Consider the following 22133-nt stretch of genomic DNA (forward strand, 5'->3'; position numbering starts at 1 on the left):
AAGTCCTGTCTAGAGCTAGGTTAGTTTAAAAGTAAAGTTTTAAAAGCTGTCCACTATGTGCCTCCGTGTAAAATGTATGTTAAACCGAATATGTTGCATACGATGATTAATCTTTGTAAGGAGCATACAAGTGATGCAAAACTGTTCTGTTTGTAGAATAAATTTTACTTTTCTTGGAACTGGTATTCTTTTGGTTTTATATAAGAAAGTGATTCAACAACTTATTTTAAAAGGTTTATTCAGTTTATTCATCTCAGATTGATCATCATTCAGTTGAAACTGATGGAGAAGAGGGGTCATAATCTAACTACTAATATATGACAGTCTTAAAAAAGTTAAGAAACATTGAACTAAAGAGTAATGAGTCTGGTATGATTAATGCAACTCACTTTTCAGTCGCTGCTGTTAGAGTCATCAAAACAGACATGTGACAAATAAAGTAAAACGGAAGGAAAGGGGGGGGAGGGTTAACAGAATTTGATTTTTATTCTGGATTTAAATTTTTTCTTTTAATGTGTCTGTGTTTGAATCCAAATTAATGTTAATTTTTTTTTAAATTAACTCAATGAAACTTCATTGTTTATAAAGTAGTGCTCAATAGCCGATAGAGCTTTATTATATATATATATATATATATATATATATATATATATATATATATATATATATATATATATATATTTATTTAAACAAACATTATTGGCTACAACTGTGCATACATGTTTTAGTTGCGATTTATCAAAATCCACTTTTCTCAGGCATTATATATGAACTCAAACAGAAGCGATTAGGAATCGTATATTGCAAATTATTTGGTTGTTAGAAGGGTAGAGGAAGGAAGGGAGGTGTGGGGAAAATAATTGACAGTCATCGAATTCATATTCTTCAAAATGTTTTTATAAATAAAGCAATTTATACCATATATAAATTTTCCATATATTAAACTGTCTAGTGATTTTTTTAGGAATATCTATTCATCTCTGAAGAGCTGTTTAGTGATCTTTTGCTATTCAGCGAAACACGTGTAAGACATAATGAAAATTTAGGTATCTGCCTTAAAAAAAACATAAAAATTTATCAGTATGAATTGATTTCATCTTTTGGCTATTGGGATAACTAATAGTGTGTGTGTAGGGTTTTACTAAAAATTGTACGACCAAAAATTATGTCCGATCAATGTACGATTGACTGCTCCTGCTGTTTGTCATATAGAAACAATTTAAAGCTGCTTGAATCAGCAGGAGCCGAATCAGACAATTTAGTCGTACTGGATTTTGGCCGCACATAAGAGGGTTTACTAAAATTGTATGAGTAAATTATGTACAAATTTTTGCCCCTGCTGCTGTTTTGCTATTAAAGCAACTTTGACACGAATGAACTACTAGGTTTATCAGCACAAAATATTGTAAAATTCTCTTGTGGTATTATTAAAATAAACAATAAAATGAATTTACTCACAAGTTTCAGTTGAGGAGTTATGGTTTTGCAAATATATTTTTTGATTCATATAAAAAGTATTAACAAAAATAAATCATTTTTAAAATATTCTCTCTGAAGGCAGATAGTAAATAGGTACATAAATATTTATTTACATAATGAACTCTTTAAAAACCGAAACAATTATTTTTTCCAATTTTGTGTGCCATTTTTTGGTTTTGTTTTTGTTTTGTAAAAAAAAAATAAACAAGTTTATTTTGTAGATTCGTTGTGCCTTAAAGATTGGGAGTTTTCTTTTAGTAAATATCTTTTTAGTTATGGACTTAAAAATATATATGCCAAAAATAACTTCTCGAAATTTCTAAGTAAATTCGTTTTATTGTTATTACAAGATTGTTTTGACAACCCAGACCCAGTCGGTCAGCTGTGTTGAAGTTGTTTTAATCAGCAGCGGCAATTAGTCATACATATTTGTGTGTGTGTGTGTGTGTGTGTGTGTGTGTGTGTGTGTGTGTGTGTGTGTGTGTATTGCTATAAAGCTTTGTTTGAAAGGATATCATGTCCTTTGTGGAAGCAGAATTGTGCTGTCTTTATTTTTGTGTTAATATGTTTGTGCTTTTATTTCTCCTAAATAATACACACACACACACACACACACACACACACACACACACACACACACACGCACGCATTGTGTGATAAGTGTCCACCTGTCTTGTAATGATCTAACATCAGTGAAGCTTTACACAGCAACACTTATGAAAAAAGTTTTTTTAAATTATATCAGAGAATGAAAAAGCTAAATACTTGATCTTTTCGGCTTAAAGTTCATCAAAATAGTCAGCCATGATATATATTTTTTAAGTACCACTTGTTCATTTGTTGATCTGTGACCCAAGAACTTTTTCAATTGGAAAAAAAACAAAGAATCTGACTCCTACTTTAAATTTAAACTAATTTTAAATATCTACTCATATCTTTATATAAGTAGTGAGTTAGCATTATTTTTTAAATTCATTTCTCAGTATTTTTCTAAATATAGCAGTAATAAGAATATAGTAATAAGAATATAGTAATAAGAATATAGTAATAAGAATATAGCAGTAATAAGAATATAGTAATAAGAATATAGCAGTAATAAGAATATAGCAGTAATAAGAATATAGTAATAAGAATATAGCAATAAGAATATAGCAATAAGAATATAGTAATAAGAATATAGCAATAAGAATATAGTAATAAGAATATAGGAATAAGAATATAGTAATAAGAATATAGTAATAAGAATATAGGTCCACTACAATCTGACAAACCGTTTTTATGTTTGCATATTTCGTCAAGTAAATAAAACTTGGAAAAAAATACTTCTGGAAGTTTTTTGAAGGTTTTATTTTATATCCACATACACTCATATATATATATATATATATGCCTGGTATTAAAAGTACACCTCTCATTAACTAAGGTAATTTACTAATTTTCAGTATGTTTGTGTATATACATCTCTCTCTTTCTCTCTCTCTCTCTCTCTCTCTAATATATATATATACATAAAAATTTTTAGACAAACTGCAAAAATAAGAAATACCAAAAAAGTGATGCATATATATATATAATCAGGTTGACAAGGAAGTTCTTGCAGTTTTTAACTTTCAAATTCAGATGAACATATCTCGGTTCAAACAAAGATTTATTGATTGAAATAAGTACCGTCAGAATCAACACACTTTTGCTAACACAAAACAAATGTATTTATGTCAGTAACGTAAAAATCTTTAATTCTGCTGGCGATGAAGTGGTTGAAGGTGCTTTTGATATCGCTTAGGTTATTTAAGCATTTCTCATGCAGAAAGTTGTTGAGATGCTTAAAAAAAGTCGGTAGGTGAGAGGTCTGGAGAGTATGATGAATGGATCAGAATTTAATAGCCCAATTCATTCAACTTCTGCAGAGTCGGTTTAGCAATGTGATGTCGGGCATTGTCGTGGAGAAGAATTGAGCCTTGTCTGTTGACTAATAGTTTTGGAGAAGAATTGAGCCTTGTCTGTTGACTAATGCTGGATGTTGCTATCAGAGTTTCTGATGCATTTCATCCATTTCTTGACGGTACTTCTCTTCCGTAATGGTTTCGTCTGCATTCAAAAAACTCTAATGGATGAGACCAGTCGCAGACCACCAAACAGTCAGCATGACCTTCTTTTGGTGCAACTTTGGCTTCGGGAAGTGTCGTGAAGCTTCATTAGCGTCTAACCACTGAGTTGAGCATCACTGGGTGTCATAAAAACCCACTTTTCATTGCAAGTCACAATCTGGTTGAGAAACAGGTCGTATTTGTTGCATAAAAGAAGGAAAGATGACACTTCATAGCAGTGTTTGTTTTGATTGTCGTTTAATTTGTGCGACACCCATTTATCAAGTTTCTTTTGTCTTTCCAATCTCTCAAGTGGTTAGAAATCAGGGTATACATTACGTCTAATTCAGAAGCAAGTTCTCAAGCAGTTCTGCATGGATTAGCTTTCACTGAGGCCCTTAATTGATCGTTGTCAACATCCGATGGACGACCACTATGCTCATTATCATCAAGACTCTCGTCGCCACCACGAAATTTTTTAAACCACCATTGTGCTGTGCATTTAGTAGTGATTCCTAGACCAAATGCTTTGTTGATATCACAAGCTGTTTCAGCAGCTTTTTTGCCTAGCTTAAATTGAAATAAGAAAATTATACGAATTTGCTTTATTTTTCATCTTGTATTGCGCGTTCTGAAAAGAAGACACAATTGTTTTAAAACGATTGTAAGTTAAACAATTAGATAGAGAAACAAACGTTCTTTAAAATGAGATATAAAAGAAAGATATTGTAACAAAAACTTATTTAAAAATGCATTATTTGAAATCAAAATTAAAAATTCCGCAAGAACTTCTCAACCTAATATATAAGTTGAGCTTTTTCTCACTCTAATATTGATATTTAAGCTTTTTCGATTTAAAATTTATGAAAACGGTGTTTAATATACTCAGTAATGGATATGCGAGCGACTACATAAAGGTTAACTAATTTTAAAAACGGACGTTAATTATTTTTTATGGTTTCTTATTAGATGCTTGATTTCATTTTATTATTACACTGAATTCTATTTATGCATAGTTTCTACATTCTGCATAATTGTGTAGAATTTAAGATAAAACATTCTTGCACACAGGAATATTTTATATGTATTTATATAAAAAACAAAAAGGAACAAACCGAGTTATGTGTTCATCAACGTTTCGTCTTTATTTCGAGACTTCCTCTGGATGAAATAGAGATGAAACGTTGATGAACACATAACTCAGTTTTTTCCTTTTTATTTCTCTATTTTGTTGGAATACTATTTCCATTATTCTAATCATATTTATATATGTATGTATATGGTCTACAAGATTTGAAATTTGATATATATAAGATATTTGGACCTGTAGCACATTTTCAATTTTGTTTTAAGCGACAAAAATAGCTGTTAAGGGGTAAAAATTTTTTTAGAAAGTTGTAAAAGTGTAAAACTAATAACTTCTGAACATGTGTACATTTTTTTAGCTTGAAATCACTTAATTTTTAACCTGTTTTCTATTTCTAACAGTAGCTAATAGTGTAACGTCGAAGGCTGAAATGCTAAATAACAACTAAGGCTGGAGTGCTGAATGTTTTGGTTTCGATTTTAACTGATGGCAATGAAGCAATTTGTTTTTAAACCTTTGCAATTATTACTGTATGTATTAGGTACAATATAATAATCAATAGCAAATTTGCTCTATACAAACGCTTGGCCTTCGGGACAAGATCAAAGTGTAGTATCTGTTCTTCAGGTGCTGCACTTCTATTTCTTGTTCTCTTTCGGTGGAGGAGAAATCCTTCACGACTGAGACAATTTTTATTTTTGTACCTTTTCTCCACGTTAAAAAACGACCCTGGTGTCTAACTCTGTCCCGTGGGGAGGCATAGTAAATAGGTACAATATTTGTATGAATTAAAATATCATGTTTAAGCATATTTTACAACCGGACAATGCTGGGTTGCCTGCTAGTGTGTGTGTGTATATATATATATATATATATATTAAAGTATGTAGAGCTGATGTAAATTTGAATACCAATTTATATCAACTCTACAGATTTGGATTTTTATATTTTTTTGTAGTGAGCATGTTTTTTATTTTTCTTGTTTTTACAATTTATGTATACAGACATTGTCACATTTTAAATTTAAGAATAATTTTTTTTTCTCTCTTTTACCAACTTTGTTATTTTTGTAAAATTTTAAAATAAACATTTCTTCACTCATTTCTTATGTCTCTTCGTAATAAAAACAGCATATAAGCCGATTTTATTTAATTGCGTTGTTGGTACATCTGCGTTTTATCATTTATCTTGGTGTATAGATTTCGAACATGACATATTTTATTAAGGATTTTAAAAACTATGCACATATCAATTTTTATTGGATTTTTTATTTTATTTTCAGCTATTTTTATTCGTCTTTGATTTTTGTTTTCTTTTTTTTTTTTTCCTCCAGGATTTGAAAGCTGAAGGTGTCATTCATTTACCTGCTTTCAAAGTGTCTCCAGCTACAGAAATGAAGTCTAAAAAATTGTAAGAAAATATTTTATCTTTTTCAATAATCGATTTTTCTAGCCTTTTCTATATTGACTAATACTTTTATACAAAAAATGTTTAATTCTAGAATATTTTTTTTCAATATGGGAGTTGTTTTCCACCAATAGTTTTGTAGAAAGAAATCGGTATTTAATGAACTTGAATTCAAGTTTAATTTCTACTTAAAAATTTCGTTGAATTTGTATTTTAGCATTCATGAACATTTATACATTTTAAATAATTGTCTGAAAATTCATTTAGGAAATCAATTTTAAGATATTTCATTATTTAAATATTTCTTTTTTTTTTCTCAGAATTATACATTTTAGAAAAATATTGGAAATCTTTCATTTTTGTGGTTTTCTTTTTTGAAATATGTTCTAAACATCCTGTATCAATTCAAACAAGACAAATTATGTTCAAATGTAGGAAAAGTAATACACTGTGAAAGTTATATTTAAAAATATTAACCTTTTTAAGTTTTTAATTTTGTTCAAACAATTTTAGTATATAATTTCGACCGTACATTTATATGTAACACTGAATAATATTTATTTAAAAAATGCTGTAGCACATCATTATGATGATACAACATTGTTTTTTTCTAAGTGTTTGCTTTTGTAAACACTAATTGCAAAATTGCATGTTATTTCCAAAATTATTTATACATCAAACTGTCTGACAGAATTACTGGTGTATAAAGAAATAAGCAGAAGTCACATTATTGATATTGAATTGCCTATTTCTGTATTATAGGATAACTTCTTACAAACTATATATATATATATATATATATATATATATATATGAGAAAGAGAGTGTGTCTCCAAAAATGTAATCTAATGACATGTTTTGAGATGTTTGCAAATTCACTGGTGCACATTATCAGCATTGTCAGCACAATAATTGTCATTAATTTGAATATTTGCAAACATGATTACATTATTCTTCTGTATTCGAAGGTTTAATTGTCATTCAAATGTGAATACATTTTTTTTTAGACACCTTGTGTTCACGCACACACAGAAACACACGCGCACACACATGCATATATAGTAATTTATAAAATATACATGGCGATTAAGCTACACTGAATATTCCGCGTTTCATCCACTTTAGGATTCTTCAGGCTTATGCGCATAAGCCTGAAGAATCCTAGAGTGGATGAAACGCGGAATATTCAGTGTATCTTAATCGCCATGTACATTTTATAAATTACTAACTAGCTCTACCTACGTATTGAGCACTTTTGAAGTAAATAGTTAAAGTTTACGCATAAATTTGTACTTTCGTATATTAATTTTATGTGAGTAAATGAAGTAGTTATATATATATATATAGTGTGTGTTCGTTTGTGTATAAACTTTGGGTTAAGAATATGAAAAGCTTTAAATAATTATAGTTAGTTGTTAACAAATAACATGGAACATCTATCAAGAATTTTGGAATGAGCAATTTCTTGGAGACACTTATTCTCATTTTCATATTTGCAATGTTTTTATACACTTAGGCTCTCTTCAGGTTTCCATTGAAATTGTTGAGACTCCAAGTATGACTTCTTATTGAGTAAACCTGGAACAAGAACAATGTCTTTGTATATTAAATAGCAAGTCTAATCCAGTCTTCTTTCTCAGTTTTGCCAATTTTAATAGATACCAGAATATAGCTTTTGGTACATTAGCGGAAACGTTGCAGATATGAAAATAAAAGGAAACTTATGCTAACTATGGATTGACAACTCGTTTCATCATAAAATGCAAAGTCTAGAATCAAATGGACGAAATGTTTAAAAATTGCTATTTGCAATATGAGTCCAGGTAAAAAGAGCAATCAACCATAACGGTTACTTATTTAACTTGTTTTAAAAATGTCTAAACTTATTTATTTTCTACTACTTTCTTTGGTTTTTCTCTTGCTTCTTCAGTGAATATGGGTAAGTATATAATGGATGGTTCGCTTTAAGGGGGGGGTCTGCTATTTAATGTCTGATTCTTGATCGATATTTCAATATTCTGTTCTTTTTTTTTTTTTACTAATATTGTCTATTTTCAAGATTTTAAATATTGAGCACTTTCTGTAAATGCAAAAACTTTGAAAACGCACAAGCATACATACATATACATATATATATATATATATATATATATATATATAATGATGTTGTATTTTTCATATTTATATTCTTTGTTGCTTACAACTTTTACCAACGTTTTTCAATGCTTTTCATCATTAAAATTCTGATTTTGTTTTCTTTATTTTGTTATCCATTTTCATCTCATCGTCCATCATTTTTAGATCTGACTCCTGCATATAAGATATTTTCTGTATTTCTTCACAAAAGAACAAGTCTTTGAAAAGCTTATAGATATTTCATGTTCATCAAAGAACTTAGTCTGACAACGTTCAGCTGATTCCCAGCTTTAACTGAAACATTTTTGCAAATTCGTAGCTAAAAATGTGTTTATCAGCAAACATTTATACTAAATATATGTATATATTTGTGTGCATTTGTCGTTTCAGCCCACGAGAAAATTAAAAAAAACAATAAAATACAAAAATCTGTGATTTACTCTTTTGTTGATTCATTTTAGTTGGCCATAGGGCGATATTTACAAGCAAATACAAATATGTTCTATTTCATACATATATATATATATATATATATATATATATATATATATATATATATATATATATATATATATATGTATGTAGATACCATGCTAACCAAAATATGATTTATCAGTAGGGAGGGCATCCCTACTTCCACTGCAGTTATCTTGGAAATCTCAGAAATAGAGATAATGGCAAGACAATGATTGAATCTTCCAAGAAGAAATGGTCATTCCCATTAGATGAGCTGACATTCTGCCATATATATATATATATATATATATATATGTGTGTGTGTGTGTGTAGGGTTTTTTTTCTTGAGTTTCTCTAATTTTTTAAAAAATATTCCTTATAATATAGTCTAAATTGTTACAAATAATAAGCTCAGTGAAGAGCTACTTCGGCTTTCAGCGAATATTCAAATAATTCAAAAACAGAATCAGTCAATTATCATGATTTTTGGTTATTTTTTATTTTTAAATAATTTTATTTTTAACCAAATCCCTATTTTTTCCCCCCAAAATATAAACATGGTTCTCTGCTTACTGGAGTAGTGCACTTCTCTGTTGTTAAGAATTGTTTTCTACAAATCTCTCAGCCAAAGTATTCGTTCATCCATAGTTGCCACATGAAGAATAGCGGGATTTATGTCCATGGTTTACTCTTCTAAAGGTGCCATATTTTGTCTATGCTCATACTTTATTAACATTCTAATCTCATTAAGAATGTGGCTTTTCATCATGTACACATGGTCATGCACATCATGCTGGGATGAAGACAAACAGGCCATCTTGGAAAGGTACCACTCCATTACAAAATTTTAGCCTTTAATGATTGTTTATATATGTATGCCATCATTATCGGCAATCACTCATGACAAGTATGATTGTTCTCCCATCATTGAGATTGGGTCTGGTCATTTGTGGATCCTCAGGTGGCTGTGGAGGCTGATCCTTGACCCGCAGACTCTATTGCAGTGGGGGCATGTGTGAGTGGTCGTCTGGGTAGTAGAAGAGGCGGAAGGAGCTGTGTTGGTAGTAGATCTCTCCTTTCTCTGCTTCCTTCTGTTTTCTGTGGCTCTGTATATATATATATATATATATATATATATATATATATATATATATATATATATATATATTATGCACACAAACTTAACTAGTTGATGTACACAGCTCAATTGGGTTGAGATGCTTGGATCACAACTCATTTATTAACTTGATTGATCTTTACCTATGAAACTTTTCTCTGAATTTTATGGAGAAATATTTTTGCAATAAGTGAGTGACATGTAGGAACTATTTGTCAATGTGCATTTTGAATCTTTTAGTTAACAACTTGTAGAAAAACAGGAAAAAAGATTGGCGAAGAGAAAATGGTTTATTGCTTTTACCTGTACATGCACAAAAATGCACCACTTCAATTTCATATTTTGATATCTACATCTTGTTTTCATTGTATATTTGCTTTATTTGGCAGTGAATTGTAATTTGTGTGTTCATCTTTCTTACTGCCTTACTTTGTCCATAAAGAAATATGTTTGTTGGTTGTTTTTCTGATTCTTAGATATTAATGGCTAATAAAAGCCATTTCTTTGGACCCCTTTTTTCTTTTTCAACCGATTTGTGGCCAATTTTCTTTAGCTTCATTTCAGCTTTCTTTTTTTGGACTGTTGCCATTTTCTTGGTGTTGTTGCTTTCATCTTCTTGCTAATAATGATTTAATCGTATGTACACCTGTCATTGGTCTGAAATGAATGAGTACACTTGTGCAAGCTTGCACTCTAAATCATATATTGACACATGTTTTTTATTTCTATATTGTTTAAATTATAAATAAAATAAAACATTGTATTTGTTGTTTATAGAAGACTGGCACAGGTGATATTATTTTATCTCTCCCCCCTACAATACAAAATTAATATCATTACCTCATGTATTTTTGTAAAATTTCATCAGTAAATGTTTGATCTTTGTGTAGGACTTTGTTTTCAAGTACATCATTGAAAAGACCTACCTAAGCACCGTATTTATAGATCGAATTTAATAATTTTTTAAAAAATTTAATATTATATACTGTTATTGATCCATGTGAAGATATATTACTGGTCACAAGGTTTCTTAGGAAAAAATAATTTAAAATATTATGTTTACAATTTTTGCTTTGAAATAAAAGTTAAAAATAACGTTTTCAATATGCAGTCAAGTAAACAAAAAAAAATGTTAGCCAGGTGGTGTTCTTAAAAAAACTTGAAACTGTGTTTCTTGCCATTTCTGTGAAATAAGAAATGTTTTGTATTTTTTCTTTAATTATTAAAATTGCTTATAAAATTAAGGTTGTGTTCTCCATGCCATGATATTCAGATGAAAAAATTTAGCAGTAAAAATGCATATTTTCTACAACTGTGATATTTTTAATGTCCGTGAGAGAAAACGTGGTCACTGTGGTATGAAATAGGTTGTGTTTTCTGTTATATAAGCGTCGTTTAAATTTTAAAATAAATTACGTTTGATATACGTTTAAAGCCAAATTACAATGCAAAGGTTTTGTGTAATGTTTAAAATCAATATTTCGCCATGATACATCTTTCTCAGAATTTTTTTTTTACCATAATGTTAAAATAAAAAAAATTCAACAGTAAAAATCTGCATATTTTTCTTTAACGGTGATATTTGTTGTCCAGGAGAGAGCACTTGATAGATTTTCTATTCGATATTCTGTTTAATTTTAATTTTGCTTTATAAAGTGAAAAAAAAAAAATGAATTCCGTTTCTTTATATTCTAATATTTTGCAGTTATTTTATGGATCTAATAAATAACTGCCCCTAGTAATCCTAGATTGAATTGAAGGTAAATTTTAATAGTGTCTAATAAATAACTGCCCCTAGTAATCCTAGATTGAATTGAAGGTAAATTTTAATAGTGTCTAATAAATAACTGCCCCTAGTAATCCTAGATTGAATTGAAGGGAAATTTTATGATTTCTTGAAAAATTTAACCTTTATTGGAAATTATTTAAAAATTCTAACTCTGAACATATCGATTTCTATTACACAAACATCAACTTTTATAAATAGAGGAAAAGATATATATTGGCTATTTCATGACCAATTTTCAGACTGTTCAAGTTTCAACAATATAGTTCAGTAGTTTTTTCCTATCCAAAATAATTACATAATTTCACTTTATGATATGGAATAAAATTCATATGAATATTGAATACAGTAGAACCCCAAGATATGGCAATTAATCTGTTCAGGGATTGGGATCGTAAGGTGAAATCGCTGTATGGCGGGGCCTAAGCAAAAGTTTATACATATTAAAAATTAGTAACAAAATACAGTACAGTATATAATACACATGTATATAATCAAATAACATAAATAACACCGTAAGGTGGGAAACTACCGTAACCAGGGTCCGGAAAAACGTTGTATTCCACATCGTCTAAAAAAATATGTGTCCTGGGGCCACCGTATCCTATGATTCTACTGTATAAGGAATCTCTACAGCAAACTATGCAAAGATACAGTACACAAATATAAATCACATAAATTTATTTACAAGGATTCCACCTTAAAAAAAGGTGTATAATAGTTATCGATTGTGTGTATACCTTCATATGGTTCATCAGAACAATTATGCAATGCACATTTAAAAGCAGTTAATTGGAAAGTTCTAGAAATGATATGAGATTTTTTCCATGTGTCAATATGCCATGTTCTCTCTGCTCAACCATTTGTTTATCAGTGGTCACAACATGAACATAAAGAATGGAACGAGTTCTGTGATCAAGATTTACTTCTCTACATCTGTCGTGTTCTATGTTGATGCATATTTTTAACACGATAACGTCTTGTTTGGATTCTTCAAAGTTATTCATATTGCATTTTTCTTATAAACAATGAAAATTTTATTGATTTTGAAATCCCCAAAATCATGCCACATTTTTAATGATAAAATTGCACATTTAAATTTGGAAATTATCTTTTTTACACACACACACACACACACACACACACACACACACACACACAATTAGATCACTCTGACTGACGTTAAAAGCATTTAATAAGAATAAATGTTTGAATTCAACTGTATCTCTTGCGGTTGACGGTAGCTGAATGGTTTGAGTCCTTGCTAATGAAGCCAGACTTGACTTCTGTTGCCGGGGTTCGAATCTCTTGACTGGCGTTAATCGTGACACCCTGCACTGATGATTCCCGAAAGGATGAAGCACTAGTGTCTGTAGGTATTTAATAATTATTATAGTAAATATATATATATGAAAACGAAAGTATTTTTTTTATTAAAAAAATACTTTCGTTTTCATATATATATTGTATTTTGCGTACAGAAAGTTGTTAGATGAGACAAGTCATTGGTACCGTCGGTTTCAAGCTTAGACTTCCGATATGTTGGCTGTCCTAACTCTTGTGAGCTGCAACGTTGTTTGGCTGTGGAAATTATGTATATATGAAATTTGACAAGCTATTTCTAATTTAAGTATTACAACTTAAATGATGATTTTATATAACAACCTAATTGTTTGTTTGGCATGATTTTACAAAGAAAAATAATCATATTGATGTTAAGATCAAATCAGCGAAAGAAAACTCGTGTTTAGACTAAATTTTCTTCAAGATTATGCATGACAATTTATAGCCGTGGTTTAAGATATAATTTCTGTAACAACTACATTGATTTTAAATTCATAGAAAAAGGGGCAACGGCAAAAGTACGCCGCCATGAATTTTCATCTTTTCTATAGAAAAAGACTACAAATATGTATTTTATTTTCTCCAAAATTCAAACAAATTGTCAATATTTAAATTTTTCAGCATTGTAAAAAGTATATAAATCCCAAATAGGCATCTATACAACATGGTCACCATATGCAATTAAGTCTAAGCACACAAAGCATAGAAGCAAGAAGCATAAAAATCCAATGTAAATTCAAATAAACTAATAAATAGCAGCAATGATCAGTGGTATTTATAAGAATCATACTTAATGAATAAAAAAGATAATTAAGAGAAAAAAAGAAGGGAAAAAATGAATGTGAAAATGAATGAGTGATATGTTAATTATGTATAATGCTCAAAAGTTTATATCAGAATATGAGTTTTTCTTATTTTCTAATAATGATTGTTTTTAAAGTCTCTGAAGCTGATTCTAGTTATTTTGATAGAACTAAGCAGAGTACATTGTATGCTTTTCTTGAAGTGCATCTCTATCACTACTGATATGCACTTCTGCATCATTTTGTATGTTTTGTCAAGAAGTGGAATGCATTCTGTTTTACATCTGGAATTCTTATGTGAATGTGTGTTAAGAAATTTTTTGAAAATATCTCTCATTTATTTGAGTTTTCTATCTTTTCAGTATTGGATTATTCTTTAGCAATTTAAAATATACAAATAATATCATATGGAATTGTAATTGATGAAATTAAATAAGTTGAGGATGAAAATTATATTTATTTTGGAACTCAGATGTAATTTTAACAATAAAAGTGGTTTTCAGAAACATGCATATATATGGATAGACATTCTTGAATATTTCAAAAGCTAAATTATGATATGAGAAATTATAATTAATGTTGGACGATTAATTAAGAATAAAAAAAAAGTCAAAACTTTTGGAGAATCTGTATTAGAAAAATTTGTGCCTTTTTCCAATAGCTAAGACGATTCTTTATATTGTTTTTGTTTCAAACTTAATTTTCCGCAACTTTTATTAATGATGAAATGATAAATAGTTATTGATTTTAAATGATCAGTAAAACTAGAACATAGGTCACCACACAAATGTATTTTTACATTTGTGAAAATATATGCACGTATTACATGGGATTTGTCGTAATCCCCCCACACACACACACAAAAAAAAAATTAATAGGAATTGGTAACTGAATCAAAATCGGGATTTTAGAACAGAATAAGTAATTGTATTTTGGTCTCTTGCGTTGTATTTACGTTCACAGAAATGCAGAAAAGAAATTCAGTCAAGGAAAAAGAGCAAATAGATAACCAAAATCTTTTATGAACTGGATTTTTCACATTTTGAAATCTAAGCTATTGGACCTATAATTCTGGATATTTTGTATCTTAAAAGGAGTTCTCTTTCGCCTTTCGAATTACCAATGAGGGAGTCATTACCCAAACTAAAATGTTATTCCCGGTTTGTTTGTTTGTTTTTTTCCCCCCAATTGTTTTATGCATATATTTTTAACTGTGTTTCTTACAATTTATGACCAAATAAATTGTTGTTTCATCTAATGCATACACCAGCAAATTTTAGCTTTGCTTCAATAAATTTGCTAATTTCTTACTGTCCTCTGATGAGAAGAAGAATGACATTCTCTGAAACTCTGTGGAATAAGGATTTTGAAAGTTGTTTTTGGTGTATTCTGTGGAATAATAAATTTAATTGTAAATTTTAATTTACAATTAAACTTATTATTCTGTTGAATAATAAATTTAATTGTAAATTTTAATTTACAATTTTAAATTCTTTTATTTTCCCCTATAAGCTTTACTATTTATTGTGTCTGTATTGAGTTTTTTTTATTTGGTTGGGATTAATTCATTGCTACATAAATATTGATATTTATATTAAATTGAAATTTACTTCTGATTATATTGGGTGAACATTTCTTTCCGTTGTGTGTGTACGTGTGTGTGTATATATATATATATATATATATATATATATATATATATATATATATATATATATGAGAGAGAGAGAGAGAGAGAGAGAGAGAGATCAGCTTAATTAAAGATCGAATTGATTCCTTTCCCAATGATAATATTGATTTCCTTAGTGAAATATGTAATATGTAATTAAAGACATTATTTTCACTCTAAAAAACACTGTTACAAATTTTAAACAGACATTACTGCTTTCAGTTAGGTCATTGTGACCTGTTAAATATTTTCAACCTTTCCCAAATGCCAAGCACATAATTCGGTTAGGGTTTTAGGGGAACAGCAAATAGTCACAAGCAAGATACAAAGTCGAAGAAGAGGGGGCGTAAAAGATCAAACTATTATACCCTTTTTTTATTTGTTTGTTTACTTTGGAAACCTGACTCTTACTAAAGTAACACTGATTTCATGAAACAAATGGACAGCTAGCTATATCTTTTCCGGTATTGTCTGGGTTGGGATTTAATTTCATTTTTGCTTTTTTTCTTTTTAACTATACCATGACTAATTTTTTTTAATGAATTAATATTTTTTCTTTTAAATAGGATTTAAGAATTGAAACATAGGTGTTGGGCGTAAGGGTGGGTGATGTAGCTATATTTAGTTTTATCCAAAAGCGAAAAAAGGGACAAAAGCCCTTTCTGAAAAGTTATAATACCTTCGATTTTTGTAAAATTTTAACAATAGGTATTAAATACAAATAAATAAATATTATCAAAATTGTAGTTCCTTTAGAGTACTTTAAAGAAATTTTAGGGGACATAATATAGGTATACCCCCCCTTCTATAATTAAATAAATCTGATTGACATTAAATTTGATCCACAATCATTAGGCACCAATTAAGCAAGATTCATGAATTTCAATTTCTTTTTAAAACCCCTGAAGCTTAAGCCTTTATTTTTAGACATTTCCTAAAATGAAGATCATGTAATGAAATTGGAACAACGGTTCTAGACATAAGATTTAGTAGCGTTATATTTTAGTTTTAGTCTAAGTAAGGTGACATAAGAATGATTAAGAATGGTGCAAACTTGTTCTGTTTAGGAAATTCATTTGACCTGTTTTGGGACAGATACTCTTCACATATATATATATATATATATATATATATATATATATATATATATATATATATGATGTACTTTTCTCTGAATTCATATCACTTTAATGAATCAAGTCAAGCTATGAGAATGTATTGGTTTCCTTTCTTTCACCAAATAAACCCGACAATTCTCTTTTTCTCAAAGCTTGACACATCCAGATGGGTTTTGTCCACTTTCTTTTATGCTGCCATTTACATTTGTCTTGCATAACACCTTTAATAATAAAGGTGTTATGCAAGTCAAATGTAATCTACTTATATCGGGTCTCAGCTGAGCACTATATACACTTGTGTGCATGTATGTCTCACCTATGTACTTATGCCTAAGTATGTGTGCTTATGTTACTATTTCATTTGTCCATGTGTGAGTATATTTTTATGTACCTTGACTTTACAGTGTATTTTTCTGTATGTGCTTATGTATTTGTGTGCGTTCATGTATTTATTCATATGTGGTCATGTATTTCTATGTGATTATGTATTTGTATGTGTGTGGTTATGTATTTGTATGTGTTCATCTATTTATCTGCATATGATGATGTATGTAGTCATGTTCTTTGTCTATATGTGTGTATTCATCTGTGAGCAGTTAAAAACCACAAGTGATCTGATGGATACTCACATAGGCTACAAGCAGAGTTCAATCGCATTTGCTTACATTGTAATACCATATTGAAAGGTATGAACCCATTCAACTTGCGTTGTCTGAATCATTTACAATAGATATTGTTTCATGTTTCTGAATTTTTGAGATGAGGATTGATGATTTGTATTTTGCTTTATTCAGACTACTAGTCTCATCTTGAGTTTTATTTTTACAACGTTTTGGCCAGTGTAACATCCAATCTTCATGTCTTGTCGAACTTGGAAATCTTTCTGCAAGAACATGTGGCATAACGGATAAAGTATTAGATAAAATTCAGTTCTAAACGAAAATTGTCTTCAGTACGAGTGATACTAAGGATACAATTGCGAATTACTTAAGACTTCTACCCAGTCTGTGACGATTCCCGAGTGTAACAAGATGCACCCAAAGAAAGTCAGAAATTGCATAAGCTACAACATTGTGAAAATAACCCTTAAGATGGGAACAGTAGTTTGAATAATCCAAATACAAAGTATTGTAACTTTGATTAATATTCTATTCAACAAAAGCTATAAAGCCATGATTTCTCTCCCATTTTAAGCCTGGAAAAAAATCGCATGTGCAGGCTGCTTTGCTGTGTATATCTAGAAATAAACATTGGTAATGCATATAAAACTATTAATTTGTCAGTAGATCAGTTTGACTTTGACTGAGACAGACTAAAAGAAAGAAGGAACGAGGCTGTGAAGCAAATTCATTAATTTTGGAGCCGAAGTTCGACCTTTTAAAATTTCAGAAATCAGTGTCAAATTATTGATTATTCTATTTTTACCATGTGCTATCTTTAAAAAAATTTTTTTTTTTTTACTGAATTCTTAGATTTTGTTCATTAAAATCAAACAAAAAACATTGAATTCATAGATGTTTTAAATCATGTGAAAAATTACTGGATCCCAAATTGGAACTTTACTGACTCCATAGTCATGAGAATAAATGAAAGTGTAAGTTTGGTGGCAGTTTTTCATGACTATTTCATTACTCAAATATGTTGCTCGCTAAATCATCAGAAACAAATTCATTGAGTTTTATAACAATGATAAATGTTGAGTTTTATAACAATGATAAATGTTGAGTTTTATAACAATGATAAATGTGAGTTATCTGAGCACTTTACTTTCATAGTTTATCTATTCTGTAGTAGTGGTTTCATCTATTCATGAACAAAGTTATACAATCAATCGAATATTGCTGCATACAACATCTGAACAACTTAACTGTCGACATAAGTTAATCTAAGCATTACATGCTTACGCCAACTAAAATTAGGCTGCACTTAACGTTTAGAGGAAACTGGTAAATAGTTGAATGGGGGTGGGAGCAGTGTGAATCTTTGTAAATACAGGTATGAATCTAAAACATCTTTTGAAATCAAACCTGACAAACACAAACATTTCTGCATAGCTTACTAACAATATAGTCTTATACTATTATTACGCTCTCTTCATGTATTGAAACATATATTATTAGTTTGGCACAAAAATAATGTCGTTTTTTGGACGTTCAACTTCAAAAGAGCATAGCTCCTTTCATAATAAACTTTATTAATCAAAATAAAAACCATTAGAATCGACATATTTTTGCCAACGAGAAAGCAGTTTATTTATCCCATCAACATAGAAATCCAAAGTTCTGGAAGCAATGAAGTCATTAAAGACTGATTCGAGATCATCTCGGCTTTTGAAGCATTTTTCATAAAAAAAGTTGTCAAGATGTTTGAAAAAGTGATAATCGGTGATCTAGAGATCCAGTGAATATGGCAGATGAGGCTGAATCTCACATCCCAATTCGTTCAGCTTCTGCAGGGTCAGTTGAGCAACATGTAGGTGAGCGATGTCATGGAGAAGAATTGGTCTTTTCTTCATATTGACCAATCTCGTGCACATACGTTAAAGCTTCTGGTGCATTTCGTCAATTTGTCGGCAGTACTTCTCCACTGTAATCGTTTCACCCAGAACCAACAAAGCCAACAAACCGGAAGTATAAGACTCGAGTTTAGCCCTTATTTGGGCTCATCAGTTAGACACATCCGTGCTCGGGATTTGGAACCCAAACCTCTTGCATGCTAGGTGAGGACTCTTACCAACTGAGTAAACATGCCAGACATACAAGAATATCTATTAACTTACACAGATCAAGCAACCAAGATCAAGAATATATATATATATATATATATATATATATATATATAAAACAACGATAAAATCCACTATTTGTTGCTATAAACCCATTCTTTGACGTTTTGTTTTTTGTTAAAACAGTATATGAATGCTCAATTATGAAATATGATAATTTTGTAGCTTAGAGTTTAAGTCATCTCTTTTTGGCTTAAAATTTATTGGTATAAGAACGATTACTGAATTATATAAACCCAGTAAAATTCAGAATACTACAAATAAGACATATATATTTATATATATATATAAAGAGAAAAAAATTAAAACCGGAAGTTGAACTTTGCAATCAAATTTATCGTTGTTTTTAAAGGACATATACATCTTTGCAATTTATTACTATAATAAATTGTGGTTCCATTTACTGCCATCACCAACAAATTCTAGCATTGCTACAAATATAATTTACTGATTTCTTGCTGTCCTTTGATGAGAAGAATAGTATTCTTTGAAACTGTGGAATAAGGACTTTTAAATTGTTTTTTGGAGTATTCAGTCGAACAATAAATTTGATTGTAAATTTCAACTTAGTTTTAATTTCGTTTCTCTTATAATAAGCTCTACTCTCTATTGTGTATTGAGCTTTTTTATTTGGTTTATCTATATGTAAATACTAGTATTTATATTAGATTGAAGTTTAGTATTCCTTATATCAGGTAAACACTGCATCTCCTTTAATTTCATTATATAATGTATATATTATGCAGACACATAGTAGAAGAATACTTATGCTAGGACAAGGAAATTTAATTTCCCAAACATAACAGTTTTGCACCATTTTTATGTTCCTTTTAAAAAGGTTAAAATCAAGATATAATATTACGAAACATGGTGTCTAAATTACTTTATTTTGATTTTAGAAAATGTCAAATATTAAAGGCTTATGCTTCAGGAGTTTTAAGAAATTGAAATTCAGAGAATATTGCTTAATAGGTGTTTGCATTTTGTTTCTTCCAAGTGAATATCTGTATTAAGTAAGGTTTATTTATTCCTGCAATTTTTTATACAAATAGATTTCATTATTCAGATATATAACATTTACAATTTTCTTGGTTGTTAAGGTGACAATGTCTCGGCCATTGCACATTAAGGCCTTCTTTAGGTGCATTTTATTATGGTTTGTGATTTTCTAATAATTGTGTTAAGTGATGTGTATTTGTTAACTTCAGTTTTAGTAGTTAAACCTGTTTTTACTATGAAATTAAACGAGTAGGAAAGTAATTAAAAATAATAAATATGTTTATTTTTTTACCAAAAAATAACACTAGTCATATGGTGGAATTCAAGAAATTCATCTTCAAACTAAAATTTCTCACAAAAATCCTTTGTTTTTAGTTTTGAGAATTTTCAAAGTTATTTTAGGTCAATTCTTACACCAGTCCAGCTTTTTTGTTACACAGCTGTTAGAAGACTTCTTTTTATCGTTTTTTTGTGATGACAGCTTTAAAATCTGAAAAATGGTTGGAATTCTGAGATTCTTTGTAAATTCCAAAGGATTGCCAGGCTACCAGAGTGATGAGAAGTGGTTTGGAAAAACGTCTGGTTTCATCATTAGCAAGTGTTAGGAATTGCATCCTTATGAGCCGCCACCTTCCCATTACATACGTAGACTTTTGCCAGATGGCGCTAAGCTTCGTAGATACATTTAATATATATATACATACATACAATGAAGTTATCAAAGAATATATCTCTAACAAAGCAAATTTATTAAGATAGAGAAGGCTCAACACTGTTAAGAGGAGTAGCTAAATATATAAAATAAAAAATCTATCTATATATCTATAGAAGTGAAATTGTGTGTGTGTGTGTGTGTGTGTGTGTGTGTGTGTGTGTACATTTCCCTACCAAACTACTGTCAATTTTCAGTCTACCGACTCGAAATTTGACAAAAGGGGTATTGAGATTTGAGAAAACTTTTTTAATTGGTTTTCGGCCAGAAATTTAGCTGCCAATTTTGTGTCTAAACACTTGAAATTGTAGATGTAGGTTACTTTGATATGGATCAAACTTTTTAATTTCATTTGAGCTCAAAACATGTTAAGGGGTCAAAATTAAAAAAAAAATTGACTTCTGGCCTCTACCGAATTACTCAGCCAATTTTTGGCCTAAACATTTGAAATTTTAGTATATTCAGACATTCGGCAAGCTTTTTAATCAGTTTTTGGCCGAAAATTTGGCTGCTAAGGGGTCAAAGTTTAAAAAATTTGACCTTTGCGGTCTCTAGCAAAATATTCAATCAATTTTGGGTCTAAACATTTGAAATTTTACATAAAGGATATTCAGACCTTGAAGGGGCGAAAATTTGGCTGCCAAGAGGTTAACGTTGAAAGATTTGACCTTTGCAGACTCTACCAAACTCCTCCGACAATTTTGGATCAAACACTTGAAATTTTAAATGTAGGTTACCTGGACATGAGTCAAACATTTTAATATATATAAGCCGGGTTGAACTGCTAGTGAACAATAAAGGTGACATAACTTTATTATATCATCAAATCAATAAAGGAAGAGTAAGAGAGAAAAAATTCTTTAGGCCATGGCATTTCGAAGCAAAATGCTTCTCATCAGCAGAGAACAAGGGCCAAAATTATACAACATGTAAAGTATAGATAAAAACTGGCTTAATAACATTTAGATTGAAAATGAAAGAAGTATATATTAAGATATATTAAAGTAGGTATAAAGTACAAAAATAAGACCTTTGAAATCTAAAAATATAATTAGGAGGAAAAAAGTTAAGCTTACACGACTAGGAAAGAAATAGTACAAAGAAAATAAGGATCACTAAGAAATAATGAGGATAATTAAAGATGAACA

General features: G+C 29.6%; 1 protein-coding gene across 1 annotated transcript in view; it reads left to right on the forward strand.

The window, feature by feature from the left end:
- Positions 1–22133, forward strand: part of LOC145247789 (uncharacterized) — a 372873-nt gene that overhangs the window by 303727 nt on the left and 47013 nt on the right. The window contains exon 9 of the mRNA XM_080109427.1: positions 5987–6063. Within this exon, the coding sequence (XP_079965553.1) occupies positions 5987–6063 (77 nt within the window). The remainder of the gene's footprint in view (positions 1–5986; positions 6064–22133) is intronic.

Source organism: Euprymna scolopes, chromosome 26, assembly GCF_053919585.1.
Source record: "Euprymna scolopes isolate OS-2025 chromosome 26, ASM5391958v1, whole genome shotgun sequence".
NCBI lineage: Eukaryota > Metazoa > Mollusca > Cephalopoda > Sepiida > Sepiolidae > Euprymna > Euprymna scolopes.